Here is a 13565-nt window from a genome sequence, read left to right on the forward strand (position 1 = left end):
CGAAAAAATAAATATAATAAAAAAATTAAATTTCAAGCAATCCATGGCATGATTTATTTATTTTTTGGACTAAAACATTCTGGCTTTTTTTAAACTCAAACATAATTCTTAAATTGAATAATAATAATAATAAAAGAATAAAATGGGTTTAGTTCTGATTTCATTGAAATCGCTCGCTCTCCGTACCTAACTTTTCCTGAATACAATCACAATTGAAACTGTGACATTGATTTCATACAACAGGATATTAACAGTTAAAATGAAGTCATTTACATTTTAGATACAATATTGACTGTTTTTGTTCTGTTTCAGCAGCGAAAATAGTTAAACAAAGATCACAGAAGAACGCATGATCTCACAGGAACGTGTTTTCTCATAACTGAATGATTCAGCATTTTGAACGAATTGGTTGACTCAAAGATTGAATGATCAATCCATAAACATCTGTTTATGTTTATGGATTGGATGTTTATGGATCCATGTTTATGGATCTGTATATGTTTATGGATTACGAATCGTTTGAACGAATGAATCAATGACTCGCTCATTAAGACGGTCACTTGGCGACATCTAATGGCGGTTTAGTGTTGTTTAAAAGCATAATTCTTTCCAACGTGTGTGTGATTTGTGTGTGCACCATTATAAATGTCCGTGCGGACGTCCGTATTTTTCTTTCACTTTTATATTAGCGATTTAAAAGCACCCGCTCGTGTCACACACGTCGATTAACCGGTGGGAAAATATCCTCAGACACATACCTAATAAATGTATATTTAAATACATTATTGGCCTAGCTGGTAAAAAGTTTTATATATTATTTTGATGTCCTTTTGGACACTAGAGGGCAGTATAGCCCTATGTATGACTTGAATTTTTTTTTTACTTTACTGTTTTAAAATTTAGAATAAAATTAGAATAAAATTCTTTTTAAAAACAGAATAAAATGGGTTTAGTTGTGATATTTGTATACTTTTATATAGAAATAAATGGTATAAAATTACATTTTTAGAAGATTTGAGGCTTTTAGTGCCTTTTGGAGGCTGATTTTGCAACAAATCCACATTCAAACCAAAATATCTGACTTCCTGATGGTCGGAGCTAATGACTTTAAATTAGAAAGTTGTCCGGGTCGATGAGATCAACATACGTACTGAGTTGTGCTACTGTAGGTAAAACGACCCCCCCCACTTTTGTCAAAAGCATTTTGAAAGTGACACATTTCCTGCTGCCAGTTGGTGGCGCTTTAACTTTGACACACAATAGTTACATCCATCTGATAGGCCTCTTACCATGAACAAACTGCTGAAGTTTCATCAAGATCAGTTAATGTATGCATTAGTTATAACACTTCGTGTTTCTCTTTTCTCGCCATTAATTTGTTTCCTCGCCACAGCCAAACCGTTCGAGATATCAAAAATCCGTCCGCAGTTCGGCCTCTTACAACGAACACACTGCTGAAGTTTCATCAAGATCAGATAATGTATGCTGAAGTTATAACACACTTCCTGTGTCCCTTATTCGCCATAAATTCGTTTCCTTGCCACGGCCAAACCGTTCGAGATATCAAAAATCCGTCCGCAATTTAGCATCCTCAATGTCTTGACTTCATGCTGACCGAGATTGGAGGCGATTGGATGAATTCTCTAGGAGGAGTACATTAAATTCCACAGCATGCATTTCAAAACAACCCATAATAGCCGACTTCCTGTTGGGCTGGCGTAAAAAGTAAAAGTACGAAAGTTGTTCGGCCCGATGAGATCTATATGTGTACCGAGTTTCATATTATTACATGCAAGCGTGTCTGATTTATGGACCAAGTTTTCGGACCCCGTTCAAGGGGGCGCTGTCGAGCCCCCCTGCCACGCCCGGGTACCAGCTTCAGCCCGGCCCTGATGGCCGCGGGTTCTGACCCGTGTGCAAAGTTTCAAGAGTTTTCGAGCACGTTAAGGGTCTCAAAAGTGCCCGAAAGGTTGACAGAAAAATAATAATAATAATAATAATAATAAATAATCCTACCGAAAACAATAGGGCCTTCGCCCTTTCAGGGCTTGGGCCCTAATGAACACTGCTTCAAGGGTGTTTATAATACGATGGCTAATAGAGTGACAGCAAATTTCTCATAATTCTCTCTTCTGGCCGAACAATCTCTCGATATTTATTCCCTTTTTTCGAAAGTCGTGGAAAAGCTATCATGCATTTCATCCTTTGCTATTGGAGCAAATGGGAAATCTCACCATTATAGAAGTTTACCCAACTACGACGACTTCCGCTTCTGGGAACCCCGGAAATGTGAAAAAGGTCCTTGTGGGTTAAAAAGATTGAGAACCACTGCTCTAAAACCAGCCAGGGAGGTTTATCAGTCGGGTGATTTTAAGATTTAAGCTCATCTTCACAACAGAGACTATTTCCTAACACATTAGCATTGCACTCACTGTACTTTATGCTTCAATGCAAGTATTGTTTTCTTAACTTCACAACATGTCTGCAGGGAAGCCTGTGTTAATGGAGGATACAGCAGCAGACAGTCAGTTTCAGTTCAGCTGCAGATGTTCCGGTTCTCTGCAACTCCGTCCGTCTGTGCAAACACAGTCGTCTAAACCCAGAAAGTAAACGAAGGTCCAGGGCAATAACCATAGATGTATAAAATGCAATAGCACACTGTTGTGCAGGTTTCTTCGAGAATGCACAGAGTATTATGAGACCGTTTCGGCTCATTGGGAAGTTAGAGAAAGAGGTTATGCAACGCTGTTAGGGTGAGCATGCCAAGATGGGTGTCAACAACACAGAGCTATTGTGGGATGGGCCTTGCTGTTGCCTGGTTACAAATATTTTGGGCAGGGAACCAGGCAAACATGTCCCGCCTCTCCAGGAAACAAGACACTCTCGTGATTGATGCAGGGGTTCAAGTTGTACAAAGAGCGGAGAGAGAAAAACACAGAGAGAAAACAAAACACACGGCCCTCCCCTGCATTATGGAACTTTTTTTTTTTGGAGCAAGATGGCAAGGGTTAATTAAAAAAAACAAGGCAGACAATATGGCTCTTAAGTAATGACAAAACAGGACAACTAAGCTTTATTTTTGCATAAAGCCAAATGAATGCATGAGAACACCCAAGACCCGGGAGCGCAGTTGGGCTGTTCGAACTGAAATGCAAATAAACATATTTTCCTATTCATTGTTCTGCCAGTAACTCACAAACTGCAGCAACTGTAGTCACGTATAGAAACAACAAAACATGTGCCGAAACATTTGTTCTACAGGACAAATCAGCACGATAAATGACATGCTTATATCTCTTGGGTTAACTTACTTAACTAAGAGAGAAACACATTTTTATTTATACAGCATGTTTAAAACCGCTGATACGTTTGATAAAAACTTTAAAAAGGAGCAAACTTCTAATATAGCATAGGTGCACAAGCTATTTATATATTAAAAAAAAATATTAATAAAAAAATTAACATTAAAACAATTCAAAAATACAGTAAAAATAGCCTTATACACATGTATAGAACACACTAAATGTTGGCGGCCTGTTTTAGTCTTGTTCTAGAGATTGAGATTTTTTTACACTTCCATATCATCACAGTCTTTTACTAGAGCTTTAATGACTTGCAGTGTCAATCAATTCTGAGTCATTTTTTTTGTACTTCACACCACAGCTTCTGTCTTTGGAACAGCTAGACTGTCAATGCATTAACTGAATTTTTTATTAATATTCTGTTGTAGTTCATCCACTTTCTGGTTTTGTGGGTTTGTCCAGTTGATTTACTGTGGAGACTGCACCTCTTAAATCAGTGATGTTCATAATAACAAATCAAAGATAACTTTGATAACAGATTAAAGAATGCTTGATGTACAAAGAGCAGTGCATTACATTTCAATTAAATTTAAATTGTATATTAAACTGAGTTAATTACAGTAATAAGAGGACATTAATAATGTCTTAATCAAAAATATGATGATAAGTTCAGCCAATAGTTTGTGCATTGAATTAAACCAGTTACACCTGGATTTCCTGCTGTGTAAGCAACATGTTTCAATTATTAAAAAACTAAGTTTTGTTTTAGTTAAGAATATCAATGCAAGTAACTATTGTGCATATCTAGATCTAAAAACATTAAACCTTATTTAATATCGATGGCTTGTTGTTTTATAGAATATCAACTACTTAAAAGATGCCTGATCCATGTAGTAAAGTAAAATAGCCACCAGCCACAGTCTTTTGTGTTTATGCAAACCTAGAGTTACTCAACAGACATAAACATAGTTGGCATAAATTGTGTAAAAGATCCAAAAAGTATGACTTATTGTGGACTATAACAGGCAAACTAGGTTTTGAAATCATTAATTTTGTTACTAACATGACAGCTACTATCCGTCTGCATGCAACAGTTGCACGGTTATGTAGACGGGACGATTAGCACGCTAGCTAAAAAAAGAAAAAGATTAGCACGCTAGCTACAGCTAATGGGACTAACTACAAAAATAAACGACGACTAAAAAAAGCCTACGTGTGGTCTACTCATAATAAACTAAAACATGTAACTATGCGCCTTTTAATATCTTGTAAAAGTCACAAGAATGTAAACACACACACACACAACTGAAAGCGCGCTTTCCCACAGGCAAAACTCTCACAGTTTAACCACTGTGTGTGTGGCTGTGCCGCCCCTTTAAGGGTTACCGCGGAAACCGGTTGCTACGCAGCAAAAACAAAAAAGAACCAATCGTCGTGACGTCCTTGCGTCAGACGCGCGGGAACGCCGTTTCCTCGGCGACGAGACGTTGTATACATACGCAGGTTTGGTTGTAAACGTCGCGGGATTGTTTGCTTTAAAGAATCCGTTTACTTGGTTTTGCATTAAACCATAGAATGTGAGACGGTTAACAGGAGTTTGTTTATTATTATCGTATTGTTTCCCTCGGTCTGTACGTTTCCTGACTGGAATGGAAATGTTGTAATGCAGATCAACGGAATTTAAAGAGACAGTTCACTCAAAATGAAAAATCACAATTTACTTGTGTCGTTCCAACACAGTATGCATTTATTTTGATTGTTAAACTAAAATACGTTAGTGTTAATGAATTTATTTCGCTTGTTAAACAAGTGACTGTGAGCCTCAGACACCACAATGTTAGACACGATAACAGTCACCATTCATTTTTATTGTAGTGAAAGTGAATGCATTCTGAAAAATGCCCGGTTGTTTCAACGGTAATATATATATATATATACATTTTGGGGTTTAAAATCTAATTTAAAGTCCATATTTGCCCGTCGAAACAACCCAGCATTTCCAGAATGCATTCACTTTCACTACAATGAAAATGAATGGTGACTGTTTTCCTGTCTAACATCACATTCTGTGGTCCACAGAAAAACGGGGGAAAGGGTTTGGTGAGTAATTTAAATGATGACTTTTCATCTCACTCACAGCTAAGTCTCAAATTTTCCAAGTTATCAAACTAACATGTTATTTGCATTAACGGGCCGCCTAAAGCACCTGTCACACTGTTTTAACGCTATAGATGCGTCTCCTTATCTAGTTCATCTTTAAACATCCCACATATAATTTCTCTGACGCTTTAACGTGGATCTGACGGATTTTGGTAAAATGTTTGAAGTATCCTACTCCGCATTAGTCACTCTTGTTCGGTCGTTATAACGTCTAGCACAGGACACGGCGTTCTCCGCCGGTGACGCTCAAGAGCTGCTGACTAATTGTTGTTTTCCCCACCCTTCCTTTCCTTGCCCACCGTCGAGATATAGCCTAAGGTATTGGTTGGTACACCGTTTTACCTTGCATATTATACCGCGTTTATTTGAGTAAGGCTACCTTATTAATAAGCCACGCTCGTTTCCCTGCACACAGAGCAATGAATCACCTTTGTTCCTACATGAAGTGAAATGTGACAGTAGCCTATGTGACACTCACTATGACTTCCGTCACTACATCCCACTGCCCGGCCTGGAACTTGTACTACATGCTTCTAGTAAATGGCGCATAATAATGAGCGCTTTGTTTGCTGAACAATCCTGACAGATCCCACTGATCGCCGTGCATTATCATTTTAAGCATATAGAGACTGTCTTAAAACTAGGATGTCATTGAATATAACCACTGTGATTATAACATATTTATATAACATGATAATAACAAAGAGATAGATGCATATAGTTCCCACACTTACCCACAACAGAAAACAGGCAATGTAAATCACTGCACCGACCGGTTCTCAAGACTGTTAGCAGCGAGTGAAGATCCAGTGTATCGGGGAATCCGCGGGGCGTGTCGCTGAGAAGTTTACAAGTGAGTCAAAACAGCTGAAAGAGGGTTTCCCTCGTGTGCTACTGCTTACCTCAGCGAAATATCCTTCTTAAATTAGCTTTACAATTGCTCAGGTGTTTTATATAGGTGTGCCATATGCATATGCACATCTTTTTTGAGTCAGTATGTAATGTAAGTTGAAATGACTTAAACATCCAAGTTGACTGTACTTAAAAATTTAAAGCAGCAGCTTTTTTTTACAGTGTGTGTAGGCTATATATATATATATAGGCCTACTGTATATATAAACACACACACATATACATATATGCACTATAAATAATATTAAACTGAAAAACTTAAATTCAACTGTTAATTCAACTAAGTAAATGTTGTGCCAAAGTTAAAACATGCAAAATAAAAACGGACTAAAATCGAGTAGACATGGCAAATTATTGTAACTATTAAATGATATTACACTATAAAATTAAATTTTTGTACAGTGTGTAGTTTTCATAGCTCTAAACAGAAACAAGGTTTTTAAATTTGTTTTATTATTCTGTTCCGATCTCTTGTCTTTAATATTTTAATGATTAATATTAGTCTACTTTTTAAGTGTAATTTAAATATACAGTGTATAGTAAAATAATTTAGGAGAGAAACCTGATATATAAATGACATAAAGCTACATTTAAACATAAAGCATGTTAGGCCAATAATGTAGGAGAGAAAACAGGTGAAGTAATTTAGGAGAGAAAATGGTTTATTTAGAGCTGATATAGTGACATATAAATGACATAAAGCTACAGTTAAACATAACGCATTTTTAGGCAAAATATGTGCAAACCGTGTCGTTTCTAAATATTGTCCGTGAAAACCATGTAACACTTAAAAATATCTTGTGGAAGTAATAGTAAACCTACCTATTCTTGACCGCGAGCTCTTCTCGTCTCTTTCTGTGGGTGAGGGAATCCCTTACACGTCATATTGCTTAGATACCGAAAACAAAAACAGTGCTTTTAGACCATATATGGGCATCTACGTCAGCGGAACACCAGTAAGAGGAGGAGCCAGGACTCCCTACTTTACAATGCGTTCTCAGGCTTCATTCACAAGAGCGCTTCGCTGCTGCCGAAACACCGCACACTTTCTACTCCCGTTTCTAATATAAACACATGCCGGATTATTTTTTATGGATTTATAAATGCACATTTCACGGATTGTACCAAGACCTGGGAAGTGTTATCCAAGGAGCGATTGGAATATAGAAGTTTCCTCCAGCAGGGAACTGGATTGATGTCTTAATGCAACTATTTTGGAAAGAGACCAAGGGCATCTTCACGAAGACTCAAAATAAAACTGGTTACGGTAGGTGACTTTAATATAGGCTGATAAAACATATTTAAATACAACGCACCCGGTTTCGCTTTTATAGTGCATTACGGTTTACAAAAGCAAATAGTTAATGCCCTGGCAAAACGCTTCAGGTGTGTCTTGTGTTGCGTGACAGGTGACTACCCGTTCTCACCGGGCACGCTAGGTGTTTCGGCTTCTTTCGGCTCCACCGGGGAGATGTATCAGGGGTTCCCCGGAGACCCCGACACCGGCTCCCGTGGAAGCTCATCTCCTTCTCTTGAATCTCAGTACCTGTCTTCCGTGGAATCCTTCGGGAGTCCGCCCACCACCAGCGCACCGCAAGTAAGTCACAGTATTTAAACGCATTTAAAACATCGTGTAGCTACAAAGAATTGTTTTTGCTAAACAGCACGGTCGCTGCGAGTTTCGTGTCTGAGTGAAGCTGCAAAGGCTATGCATTTGATTTATTTTGCGTGTGTTTAGATGTGTAAAGTCGGAATAGAATTGAATAGAATTCTGACATGTCAGCATGCGCGCGGAATCAGGCCGGTAGCAACGTGGTGGGTTTACAGCAGCACGCCGAGAAACAGATGACAAACCGTGGAACTCTCCGACTCGCGCATTCGAAGCTCCGCCTCGCGCTCGCTGCTACTGCTCTGCTGCGTGACGTCAATGCGTTCTATTTTGGAGTGTTACGTTGGGTTGCTAAGGGGAACACCGGGGGTGTGACGGGGGCGGAGGAACAGGCACGGGAGGGCGACTCTAGGCCGCTGATTGGCTGCGTCACACTGCGCACGCTCTGCCTAACACGCTTTCATATGAATATTAATGAAACTTGGACTCGCAACTGGCATCACTGAAATAAGAAACCGTACTAATATAGTTTTGCCTCCTAAATATCTTTTAAAGAGATAGTTCACCCAAAAATGAAAACTGTGTCATCATTTACTCACTCTCATGTTGTTCTAAACCTGTATGAGTTTCTTTCTTCTTGGTGAACACAGAAGAAGATTTTTTTTTTTAAGAATGTATTTGACAGTAGCCATTGACTTCTGTGTTCATGAGGGTGAGTAAATGATGACACAATTTTCATTTTTGAACGAACTATCCCTTTAATAGTCGTGCACAGATCATTTATTAAATGGCTAAATAGTCACTGGAACTCTTTCTCACAAAACAGAAAGCTCTGATAAGGATCCATGTTTTTAAAAAAAAATGTTTGTTTGATTCTATTAACATAATGTTTAGTCTGTTATCTTTATATGGAGGCACTGGGAAATCTAGCTTTACCGCAGTGTTATTTTCATATCATTGATATTCCATTATAGTTTTTGTTAATATTTTGAATTAGACTTCATTTTTCTATTTAGGGAAAAAATCGTTTTTTTTTTCTCCATATTTAGCCTACAATGGAAAATTGGCGTAGAAACTATTTTCGTTTTCACTCGGAAATTGCTAGTAAATTTTACAATTATTTACAAAGGAACTGCAAGTAACACATTGAATTAAAGTTTACATTTTGAAGTGGAACGATTGAAATAGTATTTTCCTGTAAAACATACTGCAATAATCTTTGTTGCATTCCCAACTTCGAAAAAGTATTTCTACAGTGTAGTTTGTATAAATGTTCATTTTAGGGAAACACTTTATTTTACAGTGTATTTTACATATGCGTAATTACATGCAATTAACCCTAAAACAAACCCTAACCCTATAGTAAGTACATGTAGTTAATTAATATTACTACACTGTAACATTGACAACTTAAAATAAAGTGTAACCCATTTTAGTTATTTTAGCATTTCAAGTTAAACTAAATGAATATGCGAAAGTGTTGCCTTAGCTGAAATAATTGTATTTCAGTTAACATTCAATTTGTTTAATTTTTTTATGTTTTAGTTAACAATATTAATCCTGTGGATGCCAAGTTGGTGAGGCCCATAGTTTTATGCTGCTCATTTCTTCTGATTCCAGGAGTGTGTATCAGCCACTGGCGGGGTAGCGTTGGGTGGAGGGTCGACCGGCACCGGGGCAGGGGTGGACATGCCCAGCTCATTTGTACCCACAGTGACGGCCATCACCACCAGCCAGGATCTGCAGTGGATGGTGCAGCCCACTCTCATCTCCTCCATGGCCCCGGGGCAAAGCGGCTCGGGCTCCAGCACCATGACACAGCCCGTTGCCTTGGATCCTTACGACCTCCCAGGCCCGAGCTTTTCATCTCCGGGAAGCTTCACCCCACCAAGCTCGGATACTCCTGGCCCGGTGCGGCAGTCTCGGAGCCGCCGTCGTGCGCGGGATGAAGCGGTGAGTGGGGACCACGACGGCACGGCTAGTCGTTTGATTCGAAAAGCCTAAAACAAGATACTGAATTTGTTCTGTTTCCAGCTGACCCCTGAGGAGGAGGAGAAAAGACGTGTGAGACGAGAGAGAAATAAACTGGCCGCCGCTAAGTGTAGGAACCGACGGCGTGAGCTCACAGACAGGTTACAGTCGGTGAGCGATGCTGTACTCACATATAATTACACTTGTTACATTACATCTTACACAATATTTGATCCATGATAACAGGCATCATAATTACTGGATTCATAACATGCCATTCTGCTCTTCACAATGATAGTTTGTAAATGATCCCAACGCACATGTGCATTGTAATTTGAAAGGGCTAGCATATAAACCCGCCGTAATTATACTGTGGGAACAGAGTTTAGCAATTTCGCAATTAAGAAAATAAAGTTTATTTGTGTTGTTGCTCTCTGAAACTATAGCAACACGCACTTTGAAGCAGTGCTTTAAGGAAAGCCTTGTTTTTGTGCTCATTTCATGTGATCATATAATTCTCTGTCCCCTTGTGTCCCTCCTCTTGTCTCTCCAACATAAGGAGACAGACATTTTGGAGGAGGAGAAGGCCGAGCTAGAGGCGGAAATATCCGAGCTGCAGAAGGAGAAGGAGCGTCTGGAGTTCGTCCTGGTCGCCCACCAGCCCGGTTGCAAAATGCCCTATCAGGACCAGCCCCCCGCTCCGCTGCCGCAGACGTCCCCACAGGCGCCTTCTGTCTCCGTGGTGGGTTTGACTGTGAAGGAGGACTCTTTCTACCTGCCGCCCGCCTACTCGTCCCACCACCACCACCACCACCACCAACAGCAACACCACCACCAACAGCAGCAGCAGCAACAGCACATCCCGGTTTCACAGCCCACGCAGACACAGCCGGCCCCAGCACAACAACAGCAGCCAGGGATGATGCAGGAGGTAGCCTTTTCTAGTTCTTTCTATGGGCAGGGCCAGCCGGCGCCGGACGGCCCGTGTCTTGTTGCCGACGGTGGCGGTAACCCTGACGCCGGCAGCTACATCCCCTCATACACATCTTCATTTGTGTTCACCTACCCAGAGGGAGCCTGCGGGGCCAGCGCTAACCAGCGAACCAGCAGCAGCGATCAGTCGTCTGATTCCCTGAACTCACCCTCGCTTCTTGCGCTCTGAGAGCTCTGCATCTCTGCTTGCCTATCGACAGCACCACATATGTACATACACATTCAAACGTCCACCATGACACCTCTCAGACATCGCATTGATCGTTCACAGTTAAGCCCTGCGAGGCCCAGATGCGTTAGTGTCTGAGTGACTTCATCAGATGATGTAAGTGTATATTAATTCACAATGAATTCAGGCTTAATATCAAGATGAGTCAGTAGCCCACACACACACACACTCACACACACACTTAAATTGTCATAGACATTTAAATCCGTTTGACACATATCAATGCAAGCACATCTTTTATCTTTTTCTCGCTCCAGCTTACATTGGTGCACCATCTCCCTCCTTCTCTCTCTTCACGCCTGGTGCCTGCTGTGTATTTGTCTAAGCAAAAAAAAAAAAAACGTGGGGGTACAGAATTGCTTTGTGGGTTTTGTTTTGGGCTACCTTGCTACCCTTTCTGTCTCCATCCAGTTCATCCACACCTCGTCTGACGTCTTCCTATGACAAAAGAACATGACCACACACTCTACCTACCTAGCTATCTCTCTTTTTTTTCTCCCTCCGTTGTCCATCTCCACATCTGTTTCTCCTCTCTCCTGTCTTTATGTACCTCTGGTTCTCACTGAAGCCTTCAGCCCCCGAGAGTCCGTTGGACCCTGAAAACCCATGGATCCTTGAGTGAGCGCCATCCGACACCACAAACCTCCCCCCCCCCCTCGCACGGACCGGCCCACAGAGGAACTTCACAATGAGCGGACAACTAAACGAACCAGCCACCGCGCGCAGATCAAATGCCGTCTCAGATGCCACCACACAGGCTAAAGGAACGGGACTCTTTACTCCTCCTCAGCGCTGAGGATTTGATTTGGGATGAGCGGAGGAAAGCAAACACACTAGCTAGACCTCAGCAAGGCCGACAGAGGATCTGGAGGTATGAGATGATGAGAGTATTCGCATTGGTCAAGCTTTCACACCGTGTTACGCCCCTTTCCCCTTTCTTGGGGTTTCATTCTGTGTTTTCAACCATAGTATTATCTTAAAAGCGGCTTGTATGAGAGTGGATCTACACTCTGGGTTTGAAGAGCATTATAATGAGTTGACCCAAAACAAAACAAAAAATAAAGAGAAAAAAAAGGACAACCTCTTGGTTTTGGATGAGTGGCCTCTGTGCTTCTAAAAGTCCTTGACATTGTCCTTGAGTTGAGGCCTCTAGGCTTTGATTGTGAATGGAAGCCACAGAGGACTACATGTCCAGTTGATTTCTTTCTTTAGGGGGTTGTTCTTGTTCTTATTGTTGTTGTTGTTGTTGTTAAAATGGAAAAAGCACAAATGTCGGCAGCAGAGGGAAGGAACACGTAACGGTGACCTACCTAAAGGACGGGATGTGCTTTTGAATATGAACTGTTTACTTTCCTGTGAATGTTTTTGATGTTTTGAGTTACTGTTTTTTTTTTATTATTATTATTTTTTTCATGATGCTTTTTCTCTTTTGCTCTTGATTGTGCCGTTGCTGCCAAATGGAAGAATTTTGTGGGGCTTTTTGCTGCTCCTTCTGTTACTGTTGTCTTTCTGCAGTTATCACGAATATTGTTATTATGGTTATTATTATTATTATTATTATTTCATAATTATCTCATGTTGGCAACTAAAAAGGCATGTTGTGCACTATGAACCTTTTTTATGTCTAAAACTATATATATATAAATATATATTATGTATGCATATATATATACATATTCAGTGTATATATATACACAATGATTGTAATGTAATATATGAATGTTCAGAAAATGTTATTTTTGTCAATGAAGACAGAAGGGAGAGCTTGATGCACTTGGTTTTGGTTTAAATATAGATATTTTTCTAAAAGAACAAAAATATATTATAATAAACAATAACAGCCCCGCTTTACCTTAATATGAAAAGCATTGTCACTGCCTTTCATTGGAAACGTGTAATATGTATGATGACTGTATTGAAACTGTGGTGCACGTATATGTATCACAGGTTTGTGATTTGTCAATGAGGTTGGTCCCACAGCCCTTGTTCATCAAACCCTGTGGACAAAACACACTGGACGCAAAATATCTATAAATGCATAAACAGATCAATAAATATGCTATAAAGAAAAAGAAGAAATGAATTGAGTGTCTCAATGTATTCTAGATGATCATATGATATTCAGCTGTGTTTCTCAATCAGTGGCGTTGCATTGATTTATCATGTCCAGTGTGTGCTGTCTGCCCTTTGGCTTGTGTGTGTGTGTGAGTGTGTGCGTGCGTGCATGTGTGTGTGAGAGAGATAGTCCGGGCTTGATGGACAACTTTTAACCAGCCCTAATTAATTCATGTAACGGAAATGATCACATAGTATTTTGCCAAACAGACGAGGTCCATTGTTCTCATTGACTTCTTCGTGTGGGATATTTTACGGGGTGGGAACAATAATA

General features: G+C 40.0%; 1 protein-coding gene across 3 annotated transcripts; it reads left to right on the forward strand.

Annotated features, from left to right (window-relative positions):
* The first annotated feature begins 7384 nt into the window (after positions 1-7384).
* On the forward strand, positions 7385-12027 carry fosb (FBJ murine osteosarcoma viral oncogene homolog B). 3 transcript variants are annotated; one of them, XM_079874626.1, is made up of 6 exons: positions 7385-7641; positions 7784-7971; positions 9604-9936; positions 10018-10125; positions 10514-10885; positions 11745-12027. In XM_079874626.1, exons 1-6 carry the CDS (start codon positions 7578-7580, stop codon positions 11796-11798), a joined length of 1119 nt encoding a protein of 372 aa, XP_079730752.1. In that variant the 5' UTR covers positions 7385-7577; the 3' UTR covers positions 11799-12027. The 3 variants fall into 3 exon arrangements, with proteins under 3 accessions (XP_079730752.1, XP_079730750.1, XP_079730751.1); XM_079874625.1 differs by having other exon boundaries at positions 7427-7641; positions 11025-12027; XM_079874624.1 differs by having other exon boundaries at positions 10514-12027.
* Positions 12028-13565: the final 1538 nt, after the last annotated feature.

This window comes from Squalius cephalus (assembly GCF_949319135.1).
Source record: "Squalius cephalus genome assembly, chromosome: 6".
Taxonomy (NCBI): domain Eukaryota; kingdom Metazoa; phylum Chordata; class Actinopteri; order Cypriniformes; family Leuciscidae; genus Squalius; species Squalius cephalus.

Excerpts from the sequence above, each read along its gene's own strand:
- fosb (XM_079874624.1), top strand. The coding sequence starts at position 7,578 with ATGCAACTATTTTGGAAAGAGACCAAGGGCATCTTCACGAAGACTCAA. Across the intron at positions 7,642-7,783 it reads TCAAAATAAAACTGGTTACG|GTGACTACCCGTTCTCACCG; the intron begins GTAGGTGACTTT and ends GTTGCGTGACAG. Across the intron at positions 7,972-9,603 it reads CCACCACCAGCGCACCGCAA|GAGTGTGTATCAGCCACTGG; the intron begins GTAAGTCACAGT and ends TTCTGATTCCAG.